General features: G+C 36.6%; 1 protein-coding gene and 1 long non-coding RNA gene across 4 annotated transcripts in view; one reads left to right on the forward strand and one right to left on the reverse strand.

Annotated features, from left to right (window-relative positions):
* The window catches only part of kif26b (kinesin family member 26B), a 100770-nt gene that overhangs the window by 63604 nt on the left and 19258 nt on the right, over positions 1–17908 (forward strand). For all 3 annotated transcript variants that reach the window (XM_014473086.2, XM_023331876.1, XM_023331875.1), the window contains exons 7-11: positions 333–426; positions 7129–7274; positions 8559–8675; positions 10048–10234; positions 14505–14691. In XM_014473086.2, coding sequence (XP_014328572.1) covers positions 333–426; positions 7129–7274; positions 8559–8675; positions 10048–10234; positions 14505–14691 — 731 coding nt within the window. The remainder of the gene's footprint in view (positions 1–332; positions 427–7128; positions 7275–8558; positions 8676–10047; positions 10235–14504; positions 14692–17908) is intronic.
* LOC111608345 lies at positions 372–14567 on the reverse strand. The gene is made up of 4 exons (XR_002752615.1): positions 14484–14567; positions 11793–11896; positions 5998–6072; positions 372–457 (listed from the first exon to the last, which is right to left on the reverse strand). It is a non-coding gene; the product is annotated as an uncharacterized LOC111608345 (long non-coding RNA).

Genomic DNA, 17908 nt, shown 5'->3' on the forward strand with positions numbered 1-17908 from the left:
GATTTGTGGTGCATAGAAGCTTCGACGATGTTGACCATTACATATTTACAAAAGTTTATTTGTAATAAAAAATAAAAATAAAAAAAACTGAAAACCTTATATCCTTCTCCTTTCACCTGGAAGGTGAAAACATGAACATTTTCAAATAGTGAGTATTTTCCACAGGAACAAATATGGCTTCCCAAGTTGCTAAAAAAATGCAAAAACGAGTACTTTGAGTGATTAGTTTGGCATAAAGGTGAATAGACTCATAATTTGAATATTACCATCTCAGTATATAATCTTTGCTTTGTGTGTTTCCTCATCATCTTTCCGCGGTCGCCTGTTGCCAGGCGGAGGTGTGTGCAGGAACGGTGGCTGAGGTCATCCAGTCAGTGGTGAACGGAGCGGACGGCTGCATCTTCTGCTTCGGACACTCCAAACTGGGTAACAAGCCTCTTGAACGCAACTTCCCCGGCTACACAAACAGAGCATATGTGGTTTATGAGCCATCCCTCGTATGTGTTCCTGACTGTGTCAGTCCTTCACTTGGCGACTCTCCCTCGTCTATCAGAGACAGAAGAGGATTAGTGTCTGCTCTGGCTGAAAGCTTCCTCAGTCTGCTCAGGCTGTTTTTCTGTCTTCCTCTTTTGCTCCCTAATCCTCCTGAAGCTGATTTTTTAGAGAAGCTGTCTTAGAAAGGGTCAGGACCCTTCACTGCACACTGCAACGCAATATGAAGCCAAACATGTGCAGCGTTAAAAAAGGCCAGGCAGCACAGACACATGTTATGTTGTCAGTAGTTCATAGAATAAAAGAACAATGTTCATTCTACTGAAACATATACATATAAAGAGTAAAATCAGAGACACTGATCATTTTAAGAGGTTTCTTATTTTTTTCCAGAGCTGTATTTCAGAGATACACCTGAAGTTCTTTGATCCCAAAGTGATTCTCCACATAGACACATAAATGTCTTATTGGCTGAGCCGTGCGTTTACTTCTCACCTGTAACTTATTGGACAAAACCAAAACAAAGGTGTGTGAACATCCAATAAAGCCCGGTATGTTAATCAGCTTTGAGTTTTCCCCACATTCCCTGAATTCAAACACAATGTTTACCATTTTATAACCTCTGAAATGTATATTTAAAGCATAGAGAGGTTTCTTCATAACTTGCAAACAAACGAAGATCAAAATTTTCTCTGAAATTGGTAGTTTCTATCTTTTATTTCTCAGTTTCTGCACTGTCGACTTATTCATACATTCACCGTGACGCATCACAATTGTCGACATTTGTTGATCATGCACTTCAACTCCTCTGCAGAGCCAGTGGGAAAAATGCCTCTAGCTAAGACTATCACTTTACTCAGGCACTACTTACGGAGCCTGTACAACTTACGACTCCTGAACATCCTACAAGAGCTGAGAGGCGATCCAGCTCATGTCTCAATCTGAAGAAATTCAGATGAGAAACACATGCTTTTTTTTTGGCTGTATCAAAATTTATGTATTTTGCAAAACAAAACCACTTTTTTGCGTCACACGAGTCATGACCAACAACTGATTGTTTTTTTAGTAAAAAAAAAATGTGCTGGGAGGATGATGACAGCATGTTTTGTTTTTTCTTCAATTTTTAATGACGTATCACATGAAGAAACGTATTAATTTGTGATTTTAACAAAGTTTCTTATTTAATGGAAACACAGCAATTGTGAAATTAACATTAGCGAAGTATCGATAAAGTGTTAAGTACATTTGCAATAAAAATGAAGCTATGTAGTTCATGATTCAATCAAAAACGAAGAAGAAACTGGGAAAAGAAAAAAGTTACAGCTGACCAAACAAAAAACACACAATTTACTGTCTAATATTTGCCTTGTTTATAATGCCCAAGAGATTTGTGGAGATATTCTGTAAACTGATGAGATAAAAGTGGATTTTTTGGAGAGTGTGCATCGTAACACCCTACACCAACAATCAAACATGCAATGGGAAAGGAAAATTAAGTCAATATTAAGTAGAACATTTACAAACAAACTAGCTTGGTTGAGTAAACTGATTTTAAAAATCTATTTCAGCGATTAAACATATAATTTCTCATCAGAAATTAAATATATACAAACTGTTTTACTACTTTATCAATATTCCCAACATTAATTTCACTCAATGCAACTGGAAAAATATCTTTACCTTAATGTTTAACTTTATGTTGTTAGTGCTAATTAGCACCTCAAAAACCTTGGGAAGACAAGTCTTTGAATTAAAGTGACATTTAAAAATAAAATTAAAATCTTTCTTTGTCGAGTTCTTTGTCCGCAGACATGCAGGTTGGGTGAACTGGTGACTCAAAACTCTCTTTGGGAGTGTATTTATTAGCACTTAGCTGCACACACACATGCAGAGACGAGCTCAAACAATCTTAAGCTAAATGTGGGTGAGCATATAAAATGAATGAGTGGGTGAGACAGATGTGCAGACAATAATTAGAGCCTCCTAAAACAAAATAAGTCACCACAGTGCTCGTCTAGACAGCACAACTTGCATCAAACTTTGAAACAGAAAAATAAAGGCAGAATTAATGGTAAAAACTACGTTCTCTGTAATGAATGGCTACATCTGGAACTAATGTTCCCTCTAATTGCTTGAGCATGGCCGTGTAAATGACACTGCAGGCGCTTTTCTAAGCTTGGAGAAACAAACTTTTGTTGATGGATTTCTGAATGAATTTCTGCGTTCCATTGCTGCCGTGACCAGGAGCGGCTTCAGCTTAAAAAGCCGCTGCTGCAGCAGCTCACCCCGGGCCATGAATCTTAATGCTGCCGCCGCGTTATAATGACATTACCTTTTTGCTAATTAAAGCGGGGAAAGTAGCACAAAGAGTGTTTATCTTCAGCCTGGAAGCCCTGGGCTGTGGATTTATGAGGGGTCAGACTCAGACTCTCAGCACAACAAGCAGGTTTGCATTGAAAAAATCCAAAAATGAAAAGCTGCTACATTTGTATAATTTTGATATAAGCCAAATATCATAGATTTTGTCAGCATTGTTACCAAAAAGCCTAAGAGTGATTAAGCTTTTCCACACTGCAGTCACAAATGTAAGATTTATTTTATTGGGATTTTATGTGATAGACATCGTACAAAACGCTTAAGAAAATATTTATCTGAAAAGGTAGGTAAAGTAATTTTATTTATGTAGCACATTTTCAGCAACAAGGCAGTTCGAAGTGCTTTACATGAATTAGAAGGAAAACAAAAACAACAAAATCAACAGAAAGAAGGTAAGAGAGAGATAAAGTTTGAGTTCTAGATTTGTGTAAAGCAAAATGTTTGGTTGGTTCTCCATGTTTGATAATAAAACTAAATGTTGGTTCCAGTTTTTCTGGGTTGCTAAGTACAGTAAGGGCCAGAAATATTTGGACAGTGACACAAGTTTTGTTATTCTAGCTGTTTACAAAAACATGTTCAGAAATACAATTATATGTATAATATGGGCTGAAAGTGCACACTCCCAGCTGCAATATGAGAGTTTCCACATCCAAATCGGAGAAAGGGTTTAGGAATCATAGCTCTGTAATGCATAGCCTCCTCTTTTTCAAGGGACCAAAAGTAATTGGACAATGGACTCTAAGGGCTGCAATTAACTCAGAAGGCGTCTCCCTCGTTAACCTGTAATCAATTAAGTAGTTAAAAGGTCTGGGGTTGATTCCAGGTGTGTTGTTTTGCATTTGGAAGCTGTTGCTGTGACCAGACAACATGCGGTCAAAGGAACTCTCAATTGAGGTGAAGCAGAACATCCTGAGGCTGAAAAAAAAGAAAAAATCCATCAGAGAGATAGCAGACATGCTTGGAGTAGCAAAATCAACAGTCGGGTACATTCTGAGAAAAAAGGAATTCACTGGTGAGCTTGGGAACTCAAAAAGGCCTGGGCGTCCACGGAAGACAACGGTGGTGGATGATCGCCGCATACTTTCTTTGGTGAAGAAGAACCCGTTCACAACATCAACTGAAGTCCAGAACACTCTCAGGGAAGTAGGTGTATCTGTCTCTAAGTCAACAGTAAAGAGAAGACTCCATGAAAGTAAATACAAAGGGTTCACATCTAGATGCAAACCATTCATCAATTCCAAAAATAGACAGGCCAGAGTTAAATTTGCCGAAAAACACCTCAAGAAGCCAGCCCAGTTCTGGAAAAGTATTCTATGGACAGATGAGACAAAGATCAACCTGTACCAGAATGATGGGAAGAAAAAAGTTTGGAGAAGAAAGGGAACGGCACATGATCCAAAGCACACCACATCCTCTGTAAAACATGGTGGAGGCAACGTGATGGCATGGGCATGCATGGCTTTCAATGGCACTGGGTGACTTATGTTTATTGATGACATAACAGCAGACAAGAGTAGCCGGATGAATTCTGAAGTGTACCGGGATATACTTTCAGCCCAGATTCAGCCAAATGCTGCAAAGTTGATCGGACGGCGCTTCACAGTACAGATGGACAATGACCCCAAGCATACAGCCAAAGCTACCCAGTAGTTCATGAGTGCAAAAAAGTGGAACATTCTGCAATGGCCAAGTCAATCACCAGATCTTAACCCAATTGAGCATGCATTTCACTTGCTCAAATCCAGACTTCGGACGGAAAGACCCACAAACAAGCAAGACCTGAAGGCTGCGGCTGTAAAGGCCTGGCAAAGCATTAAGAAGGAGGAAACCCAGCGTTTGGTGATGTCCATGGGTTCCAGACTTAAGGCAGTGATTGCCTCCAAAGGATTCGCAACAAAATATTGAAAAAAAACTATTTTGTTTGGGTTATGTTTATTTGTCCAATTACTTTTGAGCTCCTAAAATGTGGAGTGTTTGTAAAGAAATGTGTACAATTCCTACATTTTCCATCAGATATTTTTGTTCAACCCTTTAAATTAAACGTTACAATCGGCACTTGAATTCTGTTGTAGAGGTTTCATTTCAAATTCAATGCGGTGGCATGCAGAGCCCAACTCGCGAAAATTGTGTTACTGTCCAAATATTTCTGGCCCTAACTGTAGATGGTACTGTTTAAAGCTGCATTCACACTGCAGCCTGAAATGACCCGATTCTGATTTTGTTTGCCGTAATGCGACCCAGGCTACTTGGATATCCGATACGTATCCGATTCAAATGCAACCTAGCGTCCAGGTCGCATTCATCCGGCCTGAACGTCACTGATACTCGACAAATCTCACTATTCTGCGTCCTGATACTCGCAAGCAGGAAGAAAAATAACCATGATGGACAATAAAGGATTAAGTTGTTAATATGCTGCTCCAGTCGGACAACAACTTCAAAATCGTAAGCAATGCTCCACCATTAGCATCAATGTTTACCACCGCAAACACTGAGAACTACCACTACTTCTTCTTTATGGTGGTTGGCAAAACACTGAGCACGCTCTCTATGTGTGACGTTATTGCGTCCTCTACTGCGCATAAGGGACACTTTCAGGTCGTTTGCACTGTGAACTGCACACTGGTCGTGTGCATTCATTTAGAAGTGTGAATGGCAAAACAAAAAAAATCTGATTTGACCAAAAATCTGAATTGGGTCACTTCAGACTGCAGTGTGAACGCAGCCTTTGTTTGTTCTAGATTTGTAACGTATAAAGCTAAAGTGTAGCAAGCAGCTACTTTTTGTCTTTCAGGTCTCTTACAGCTTTGTTCATCTTGAAAATCACAACTCTTCCATTTTCTACTGGCACAGTCAGGTTGAATGGAAACGTTTACGACCTGAGCTATAACTAGGACATTCTAGCTGATTAACAGGCTTTGATCTAAACTATTTTGCCATAGCTGGTAGAAGGTTTTGGATTATTGTACTGAATACTCCATGCTTTGACACTCACTTCTTGTTTACTTTAACCTTGTTCAGACAGTGACAGCATCTGTATTTTGGTTTGATGCGACCAATTACGAGGCATCCGCTCGTAATTGTATATTACGGGTATATTTTAATAAAAAAATAACTCAGCTCACTCACTGTTTTATAGTCTGCAGTGCAACGTTCCTGTGCAGCTGGCTGAAGCAGTCAGCCACAGAACCAGGACTTGACAGCCTGAAGCAGCGAGAACAAAGGAAATGGCTGTGATATACTGACACTCATATTCTGTCACATAAAATCAGGCCTGAAAGAAAGAGAGACACACAGAGAGGAAACGGCTGTTAAATAGACAAACTGTGATGGAGGAAATCCATTGAATCAACTGGAAAATCAGATTAGTCAAAGTTAATGATCTGGTGTTGAAGTTGTTGAACTTTAAAGAGGACCCATTATACAAAATTCACTTTTTGCGTATTTTTTGTATGTCCTTTCAGGTCTCAACTGCTTCTAAAAACAGTAAGCGCCATTTTTACAAGCAGAAACACTCGGCTGTTTCTGGCAATAAGTTAATGTTTTTTTGTGTCTGGAAAACAAGACATTTCAAAATCCTCTTCATTGTAACTGCGCCGTTACCTAGCAACCCCAACTGAGTCTGAAGTTACCTAGCAACCCAAACGGAACTCCAGCACGTTTGGTCAGCTGAATGCTCCGTACAATGGATGCTAGAAATGACAAGGCTTCAAGTTTGGCACATGCCATAGATCTATCTGTCCTAACCCATTCAAGGAAACCTAGTAGGTAGCTTAAAATAAATAATTTCTCCTCCAAATAAATGCGTATAATGTGTTTCTTTTACAACGCGTTTGCACCGTTTCATGAAGCAGCTCAGTGTTTTTAGAGCAGATGCTTGAGGAAACGCTAAGGGATAACAATGTAAAATCACAACGTAGCTGACAGCCTCCCCTCCATCCTCATTCAGAACAAATGGGAAACATTTCTCTACGCTGCATCACAGGAGTCAGGCTTTCATGTCCTCTGTTTTCCACATGTTAGCTGTGACATATGGCTTTGTTTAGGCGGGTGTTTGATCTCCTGATTCTGACAGCCGCAGCAGGTGTAGGAGGAGGATAATCATCGTCCTGTGACTGGAGGAGACACAGATCCACTCACAGACGATCATTTCACTCTCACACCTTTTTCTTACTCATCTTCCTCCAGAGAATAGAGGTTTTATGATCTTTTTCTTCTCACCCCTTGCTCTGTTTTTTTGTCTTTCTGTGTGTCATCCAGGAAAATCGTACACAATGATTGGTCGTGATGACTCTCTTCAGACCCTGGGAATAATCCCCTGTGCCATTTCCTGGCTGTTTAAACTCATCAATGAGAGGAAGGAGAAAACAGGAGCGCGCTTTTCTGTTCGAGTCTCTGCTGTGGAGGTGACTGAGAAAAACACCTCAGTTGTTATTAAAAGCAAAGCATCAGTAATGTTTCTATCAAATGGAAAAGGAAGCAGCTGTAGCGGTCACTGACATTTGTTAATTAGCATTTTTTAAGCTTTTACTTAAGAAATGCTCCTAAGTTTTTTTTAAAAAGAAAGGAAAAGATTTTTAGTCTGTGTCGTTGAATGAATTATTCTGTGACACTTCTTGTCTTTTTAGTAAATATATTTTAAGTCAGTAAAGTAACTGCACTGTAAAACATTTGAAGGTGATTTAACTTGAAACTGAAAGTCCACCTGCTGCCCTGAAAATGCAACTTAAGTCAACAAAAAATTGAAAAGAAAATTGTTTTGGTTTTAACTCAGAAATTAAAGTTCATTAAGTTGATTTAACAACAAGAAACACGTTGTCTAAAAAATTTATTTTAAGTTCATTAGTCTTGAATAGTGAGTTTTAACATAATACTGCAATTTAAACCAAATAATTATTTCACAATATGTAAATAAAAACTGTCCTCACCTGGTTAAAGAGCCACATTTCTCTATTATTTTCACTCATAATATCAAGTTAAAATAACAACTTATTTTACTTTAGAATAATTTAAATTATTGTTCCAAATTGCACGATCAAAATTTTATTAAACATCACAATGAATTCGGCTCAGAAACATTTAGTGTGAACAGGACATTATCCACAAGCTTTGCAAAACCTAAAATAAACATTTGCCTTAATAAAACACAAGAGTCAGATCAACGTAACACACTTCCATCTCAGGATACAAAACAAGCCGCTAAGCATTCTGGGAAATAGTTCCCACTCCTGTCTTTTTCTTCTTTGAGTTGTTTTAAGTGCTAACCTAAAAACTCTAGTTTATTCAACTCTTAGCAGAACTTATTGCTGTAAGTTTATCTTTCACAAACTCAAACACTGTGGTTCAAAATCTAAAACTCGCTAAATTTATTTGACTTAAAGAGCAGAAGACAGTAGAAACAACTAAACATGGCTCAAATGTTTTACAGTGTGTGCTTGGTTAGTTGGTGATTGAAATCTTTTAATTTAACTGGAGATGGACGAGAATGCTTTCTTAATCTTATATATTCATTATTCTTATAATTTCATGTTAACTGAGTTTCATTACAAATTCTGTTTATATTAAAATTTTGCCATTTTTATTTGGTCGACAAAGTAACTTTCTTTTTTATAATGTTTTGATGAGACGGATTTGCTTTGAGATCAAATAAAATGTTATCCGCTCTGATCAGCTGATTGATTTGTGTTCAGGTTTGGGGAAAGGAGGAAAACCTGAAGGATCTGCTGTCTGAAGTGGCAACAGGAAGTCTGCAGGACGGCCAGTCGCCTGGAGTTTATCTCTGTGAGGATCCAATCTGTGGCATGCAGGTACATCCGACAGCCGCTAGATTATTTTAATGTTTTCGATTTGCTTCAGAATTTATTTTTAACTTTTAAAAGTCGATTTTGTCTTTGGGAGTCGGGACAGAAACACACCTTTGTGACATTTGAAAATAATGAGAATCAAAAGTACAGAAGAAAAAAGCACTTGATGTAAAACTATAATCATTCGAATGCAGGGTTTCCCTCAGGGTATTATAAGTCTGGCGGGCCACCAGGCTTTACTTGTGCCCCCACCAGGCTTAGCATTGCTTGCTTTCTTAAGTTTTTTTTCTTTTAATGTTTGCAGTTTTTAAGACTTTAGAGTTAGTGTTCAGGTATTAATCTTCCAATCTTTCAATAACACATAATTATCAAGTGATATTTTCAAATTTCCTGGCACATTTTTAACTCAAAAACACGACGATGAATGACCGCTGAGCGCCCCAACCACCGGGTTTAGCAAGTTTTCTGGGGGAAACCTTGAAATGTAAATATTATTTTATTGTTGTACCTTAACTGAAAGGTATTACACCTTTTCAAAGAGCATAAAAGCACAAATAAAATAGTATAATAATACAGCGACATAATCTGCCTTAGCAGATTATGATTTTTTAACATACTTCAAACAAAACTCAAACAACTACTAAATTAATTACTAAATAGACCAACAAATTAGAGAATAGCAGCAGCATTACTTTTGCTGTTTGTTCATGAATACGTAATCTCAGACTGGTGTCCAAATCTGAGCCAAATTTGTCAAGTTATCAGTTTTGCTTCAGTGTTTTTGTAAAATTGTAGATGGAAATGCTGAGTAATAAAGTCAATGTAAAATGTTTTCATTAGACAAATGTGGTCTGATTTTTGTCAAAGAAAGCAATACATATACATAAAAATGTTAAACATTTTATGTATAGCTGTCCTTTGTGATTCTGACCACAAAGGACAGCTTTCACCAAAGTTTAACAGTATTATAGTTTTCTTTTTTCAGGAAAACCACGCAGCAGTAGTCAGATTGTCACAAAATGATGGCAACAAGTGAGCAGCAGAATGTCTGCATGTTTATAGGATTAGAGGGTCTGGAGCAAACACATCTGTATAATCCCTAACTAATCTGGTATAATCTCATCAGTAATTACATCCTACAGCGCACACACATTTTCCATTCCTTGCAGCTTCTTTGTATGTCATATACCTGCAGGTGAACCATTACTAGCAGAGCTCTACATGCCAAATCCTCATTGTAAACATAATCATCGTATAAATACTTTTTGGCTGGTGACTCAAACCCCTCTGGCTTAATTTGGTTTCCTCTTACTTCCCCCATCATGTCATGTCTGCAACATTGTTGCTTTATTTTTCAAATCTGGATGTTTTCCAGCTCCAAAACCAGTCGGAGCTCCGTGCTCCCACCCCAGAGAAGGCGGCCTGGTTCCTGGATGCGGCCATCGCAGCTCGCCACAGCAGCCAGCGGCCCAACACCACAGAGGAAGAACACAGGAACTCCCACATGCTCTTCACGTTGCATATCTACCAGTACCGCATGGAAAAGACAGGCAAAGGAGGGAGTGAGTACTCTATGCTATAAAAACATTATTACCACTGAGATGTGTTTTCCTGCTGCAGATTTAATTTTTCATTTTATTGAGAAAAAGAAAGTTTGTCTGAAATATGATATTCAGATCTGTGTGTGCTATAAATGCAAATCTGTCACCAGTATGTCACTGTGTGATCTATTAATAATTATTCAGTGCTTAGAGAATAACAGTCTGATAACACAATCACACTGAGTCACTGCATGTGACTGAGTCAGAGTCTGACACTTCTCATGCACAAAATGTGTGCACATTAATGTACTTGCCAGTGTTTCCTATTCAGAGCTATTTCCAAGTATAATAACTCTTCTAAGATCCACATGCTGCTCAGTCGTAATGCAGCATAATGCAGATTTTTTAAATTGTTCGAGTTTGCTGAAAATTACTTCTAGTTTAAGGGAAGGACTAGGAATGTAGTGGTAATGGTTACAATTAGCACAGTGTTAGCATTAAACAAAACTGTATTGAATGCTGTTAGTAGCATGTGGGGACTAGCATGTTGATCTCCAGTAATATACTTAACATGCTAGTAACACCCCACATGCTACTGACTACATTTTATCAAATCATAGCATTGTTGCTAATTTTTAGCGTATACAATATTGTTTGCTGAATAGAGTACGTCCATATTAGATGGATGCTAATAATACCCCACATACTGTTAACTACATTTTAGCTAATCTTAGGATTGTTGCTAATTTAAGCTTCTACAATGTTAGCATACTAAAGGGAGTAAATCAATCCTAGTCAACATGCTATTAATAACCCCCAAACTATTGATTATATCTTAGCTAACCTTATTATTGTTCTTATAGTATTGTTGCTAACTTTAGTTTCTACAATAACGTTTTCATCCTGAAGGGAGTAAGTCAGGGTTAGTTTACTTGCTACTGATAACCTACATGCTGTTGACATCATTTTGGCTAACCTTGGCATTTTAGTTATATTTAACTTATACACTGTTGTTGAAATACAAAATGGAGTAAGTCAATGATAGTCAACTTGCTACTGAGAGCATTTCAGCTAAGCCTGGACATTTTCATCACATACAACAAACACAGGCACAAACTATCTGTTGTCTTAACCTGTTTATGCTTTAACACTCAAATCAGCTCCAATGATACCTCTGATTCAGGTCTAATACGGACACTGTGACAGGCTCCTTTAAAATTTCATTTAAAAATTAGTAAATAAACTTAAGGAAATCAATTAAAACTCCAATCGTGGTCAAAAACAAACGCATGTGTGTGTTAGCATAATTGTCAACATGCATGATAGGAAGAAACACAGAGATTAGGGATGAATAACTGTAATGTGAGAGCATGCATTGTTCTCATTTTGCTTTCATCTGACCCTGGACTTCATTTGCTAAAATGTCTTTAATTTTAAACACATTTTGACATTTATCCAGTGTTCCCTATTTTGAAACTTGGAAGCAAAGCACATTGAAGAAAACATTCCTTTTGGTTTATTCTTCATCCATTTGTCATTGTGCTTCAATAAAAAAGTTTGTTAGTTATTTGAATCTTACCTTAAGAGCTGCAGCTTCACTGTCAAACTCACTAAATTGTCCTGTTGGATTGGGCAGGGATCCATTCTTTGTTCTCTTTTTAAAAGCTCCACTTCAGTTTCATCCTTAACAAAAAGCAGATATTATTCCACTAATCTTAAATCTACTTGATCGTAAGCAGGAAAGATAAAGCCCCACTGAATGCTTTGCTGGACTGTCTGGACGGCTTTAAATAATGGATGAAATGTAAAACAGATGCAAGACTTTAGGGAGTACATAACCTCCCCTACTCCAAAGGTTTCTCTGCAAAAATGTGCCGTACTTTTTGACGTGATATTCTTTCTCGTTGGCAAGAAAAACAGTTGTCAGAAGCTTTTATTTTTGTCAACTGAGAGTCCTTGAAGTAAAGCCTTTACTCTCATTCCTGCACTTTAAAAAGGTGATTTACAATTTCATCTAATCGACACAAGGCAAGTGTACAGTCTGCATTGTGATATTTGCCCTCACCAATTTAAATGTCAAGCTAATTTTACATACTACATATGTTGTAGGTTTACTGTACTGGCCCTCTAATTTAGATTAGAATCCATTTAAAGCAGTCTTTCTCAAACTGTGGTCCGCATGCGCCCCCTACTGATCCGCGAGGTACTGCATGTAAACAGCCGTTTATGTTCCATGGCGTTAGCTAAAATCCGGCGCTACAGTTAGCTAACCAAAGGATTGTGTTTAAAAATAATAATAATAGATAATAATGAATAAATGGCTTAAGACTATGTCACTAGAAAGAAAAACTGAAGATACCAATGGAAAGTTTTTCAGGGTGAGTTGCATAACTTTTGCTTTTGAATACTATTAAGATATACAGTATATCATGCCAGCGCTGCGTCCCACACTGACTAACTGCATCTTGACACCTAAACAATTATCTATGTTGTGCTATATACAGGCTGAAATAAAATGTTTGTTTTTGCCAACACTAGTCTATTTTTCTTTTGTTATGCTTCTAAATTACAAATAACCCTGTCACAAATGATCAACATATAAAACTCATTTAAGATTCTCTTTTTAATTCAAACACATTAAGAGACAAGTGAAAGGATCCAATGCCATAATTATTGCTTTTTCATTTATTTTTGAGTGGTTGGTAAGCCATATAACTCCAACCTTTGAACGAGTCAGTCACCAAAGAGGCTCCTAAACTAAAGAAATGAAGTGTGCTGTAATTTGGTAATGTACAAATTGGAACCAGTTTTAAATTTGATCTTAAGCTACTTTATTACACCATTTATTTAAATTTGTTTAATTAAAAATAGAAGCTAGACTTAAAATTGCAATTTAGTATTAATGGGCTAATAAAGTTGGAACAGACAAAGCTGCAGCTGAATAAAAAGTGGTTTGGTCTGTTTTTATGTACCCTCGTTGATCTGTAACATCTTGCTGAAAGAAGAAAAAGCTTATGTCCTCGGTGAGTAATGTCTTTGAAAATACTTTTTGCCCTTTTCAAACAGAAACTCCTGTACAGCTGTTTGACTTGTGGTAACTGAAAACAAGGCAATGTTCTGTGCTGCTTTTACAGAAAGAGCTTTTTCAGGGTCTTGGATGCAGCTGGAATGAATCAAGCAGTTCATCAGGATGTTTTCTATTGTGCATTTTGAGAAACTGACCAGCAGTTCTGAGAGAGTTTAGTTCTCCTTCACTTTCTTAAACGGTGAAGGGACTGAGCGGCTTTGTGTCTTTGTTGATGGTTATTAGCTGTGATTTTTTTCAAATTTTTTGGTGCTATAATCCACAGTAGTTTCGCCTTAGACTTTCTGGTTTTGAAAAACAAATTTTTTTGTCACTATGCCTGGTGTAGAATCTTCTTTTTTTTACGCATTTTTTTCATGTTTGATTCATGTATAGATAAAAAACGGTTGAAAAGTGTGTGGGCTGAGCACACAGCCCTGAGCCACTCCTGTGCCAACAGTAAACATTCACCCTTACAATCTCAGTAAGAGCGGCAGCTGTAGGGATAACGTCAAATTACTGTTATGTATAATATAATTATTATGTCTATTAATTATTTGTATAGTTACTATCTTATTACAATAAAAATATTTCAATTCCAGGATGTCCAGGCATCCTTAAAAAGTCTTAAATGTGTGTGTCTAAAATTAAGGCCTTAAATGTATTAAATTCATTAAGGAAATGCAAGTTGGCCTTAAATATTTTAATTACAATTCTTACATTTTATAGTGACAGGACTATTTAATTCAATTCAGTTTATTAAAATAGAGTTAATTCACAATAAATGTCTTCTCAACACATTTTACAAAAAAATTTAATCACACATGCATTCCAATTTGTCGTAATTATCAAAATTGATCCTAATTATCAGTGTAGATTTTTTTTCTTGCAGGCAAAAGTCTGTCAGGCAAAAGTTTGAGGCAGTTGAGGCAACTAGCTGCTAATATATACCCTTGTTAGCTAGCTAGCTAGCTTTTTAACCTAGCTAGCTAGGGGGAAAAAATCCAGTGTCACAATTCTTACTCTTCTTGATCATAATGCATTCAGTACCTCCAACCATCCTCTATATTTATAGGTTTTTAATCTTAAATTTCATCCAAGGTGGCAATAAAAGGTCTAAAAAGTCTTAAATTTTACTTGCTGAAACCTACAGATACCTTGAATTCAGTTTATTTCCCACTTGTTTCTTCCTCTGCTTTTACTGACCTGTTTTTCCACACATTTCAGTGTCAGGGGGTCGTAGTCGCCTCCACCTGCTGGACCTGGGGAGCTGTGATGCTAAAGCACTGGGAGGAGGCGGCGGGAAAAGCAGAGAAAACTCCTCACCAAGCTCAGCTCCTCTGTGCCTTTCTCTGTCCGCCCTCGGGAACGTGATTCTGGCCCTGGTCAATGGCAGCAAACACATTCCCTACAAGTAGGTTGGTGTGCGTGTGGGCGGGGAGTGAAGAGAGAAAGTGTGAGAAAATTAACTGATTGGATCCTGAAGAGGAAAGAAGAGGCCAAATTACCAAATGTGTGAGATAAATGTGGTGAGGAGTGAGGCAAAGACTGAGTAGGAGGGAAGAAAGGAGGAGAGGAGAAGAAGATGTTTCTATAGATGCTTCAGTTTTTATCGGAACGTAACATTCTAAACAACAGATACTCCTCCATATTAATTAATATTCTGGTTTGCAGACTGGCAAAGACGAGAAAGCGGAGATCATAAATTGTTACCTGAGCTAAGAAGTTGTAAAGAGAGAGAAAAAGAATAAGGAAAATAATAAAAAAAAATGTTAAAAGCATGTTAAAACAGAATTAACTTGAATATGAGTTTGTTGAAACTTAGGGAAAAACTGACATTCCTCCTCCTGGTATCCAGAAAGAAGGAATAATGTAAAGAAAACAAACAAAAATAAATAAATGTTGTGCTGCAAATACATTTGAAAAGTAATGAAAGAAACATTACTGAAAAATAAAAATGAATAGAACAATTAAATCAGAAATATTTGGTAATAAATGTAGAAAAATAGCTGGGTAAAAGATTATGTATTGATTTTAATTGACTGAAGCAGCTGATAGTGAAACCATAAATATTCAGGTGAACTTTTTACTTCTCTCTTTTCTTTTATCCTTTAAAGTTGTGTATCTCTGTGTTTTTTGATGAGTTAATTTAATCTCTGTCTTTTGAATTTACATTGCAAAACAACCTAATGCTTATATAAGCGCTGAAGATGAACACAGAGCTTCGACTGGTGACTCAGACTTCTGCTGAAGATGGAAACAGATTATTTTAAAGGGCATGCATCTTCATTTCTACGACATCTTTTCAAAAGGCTGTTCACTCCTGTAGCTCTTCATAGCTACATTATTCTCTTTAAATCGAGACACTGTTGTTATGAAGTGTCCTTTGGTAAATAATGACACCTTTACTGGACATTTAATGAAACGTTTAATGCAAATTAGTATTAAACGTGTCATTATTTACAGAATGACACTTAATGACAACAATCAAACATTTATGAACATAAAAGTGACAGTTTAGACAAACTGTCACTTTATCCTCAAGCTAAAGGATTTTATCCTTTAGCTTGATCATACTAAATGTTTCATACTAAATCATACTAAATGTTGATTTACTAAATGTTTCTGAACTGAATTCATTATAATGTTTAATAAAATTAATTATCAGATCAGAAATTTTGTTCATGCAGTTTGAAACAAGAATTTAAATTATTCTAAAGTCAAATAAATATTTAAACTTTATATTGTGAGTACAATAATAGAGAAATGTGGCTCTTTAACTCAGGGAGGGCAGTTTTTATTTGCATGTTGTGAAATAATTATTTAGTTTAAATTGCAGCATTAAGTTAAAACTCACAATTCAAGATTAATGAACTTATAAAACAATGTTCAGACAACTTGTCTCTTGTTAAATCAACTTCATGAACTTTAGTTTCTGAGTTAAAACCAAAACAATTTTCCTGTTGACTAAAGTTGCATTTTCAAGGCAGCAGGTGGACTTTACATTTTCAATTTAAATCACCTTCAAATGTTTTACAGTGTAGTAGCTTTACTGACTTATAATATCTTTACTCAAAAGACAAGAAATGTCACAGAATAAGTCATTCAACGACACAGACTAAAAACATTTTTCTTTTATAAAAAAACTTAAGAGCATTTCTTAAGTAAAAGCTAAAAAAAATGCTACATTAATGACCGTCAGTGACCGCTACAGCCACTCAAATGTTTTACAGTGTATGATCAGGCACTCTACCTCAACATGCTCATGTATTTGTTGTGATTTGCATGGCTGCTCATTGCTGCTCGTAGCTTTGTGCGATCATGCAAGCACAAGGCAGAAACTCGAGGCGCTTGGGCATGAAGAAATGGCCGAGGGGATTTACAGAAGTTCAAAACGAGCGTCATAGTGGCAAAAAACATGATTTCAGATATTTTTTTGGCAAAGCCATGGGTTCCAGACCTGCTGCTCAGAGTATTGATTTTCACACTCTGCTCTCTCTAAGGGTTTTCATGGAGAGGCCGAAAAAGAATAACACATGCACAGAGTAACGGTTTTCTGGCTGAAAATAACTTGCTGATGGCAGAGCTGGCTAAAGATGGAGGAAAGAGAACAAGAAGTCAAAAATTATTCATCACATTTTAGAAGTAATCACAGACTGTATATGTGAATTGCAAGCATGAAAAATAGAAATGTACTGTTAAACTTTTGAGTGGAAATCGGATAAACATTATTTGATGTGTTTTGATATTGATTCAAGCAAAAACATAAAATCTTACTAAGTATTTTTCTTGTCAAGTTTCTAGTGCAAATATTTTTGTATTGTCTCATTTCGAGTGTTTTAACTTAAAAATTTACTTTTCAGTAAGATATAAGAGCTTGTTTGAAGTCAATGATTCATAAATACTGATTTTTTTAAAAAAAAAAAAAGTACTTACTCCACTAATACATTTTTAAATTTACAACATGGGAAAAATGTCTAAATAAAACTCTGGGAAAAGGGCCCACTGCATTGAACCCCATTGAAAACCTCCTGGTTATTCAACCAAATATTGATTTCTGAACTCTTCCTGAGTTAAAACATTAGTGTTGTTGTTTCTAAATGAAGATGAACTTGTTTTCTTTGCATTATCTGAGGTCTGAAAGCTCTGCATCTTTTTTTAGAAACATTTAGTGTGAACAGGACATTACCCTCAAGCATTAAAATAAACATTTACTTTAGTAACACAAGAGTCAGATCAACGTAACACACTTCCATCTCAGGATACAAAACAAGCCGCTAAGCATTCTGGGAAATTGTTCCCACTCCTGTCTTTTTATTCTCTCAGTTTTTTAAGTGCTAATCTAAAAACTCTAGTTTATTAACTCTTAATATAAAAGTTAACACAACCTACTACTGTAAGTTTATCTTTCACAAACTCATATTTAGGTTCAAAATGTGAAACTTGTTAAATTTATTTGACTTAAAGAGCAGAAGCCAGTAGACAACTAAATGAAATGTTTTACAGTGTGGATCCTACACACTGAAAAACATGTGATGCGTCTGCGTGTTTTTGCTGAGCGCCATGCGTGGGTTCTTTCCTCATACTTTGGCTTGTTCTTACTGCCCAAAAACACACTTCTTAGGTTAATT

This window comes from Xiphophorus maculatus, chromosome 4 (genome assembly GCF_002775205.1).
Source record: "Xiphophorus maculatus strain JP 163 A chromosome 4, X_maculatus-5.0-male, whole genome shotgun sequence".
Lineage (NCBI taxonomy): Eukaryota > Metazoa > Chordata > Actinopteri > Cyprinodontiformes > Poeciliidae > Xiphophorus > Xiphophorus maculatus.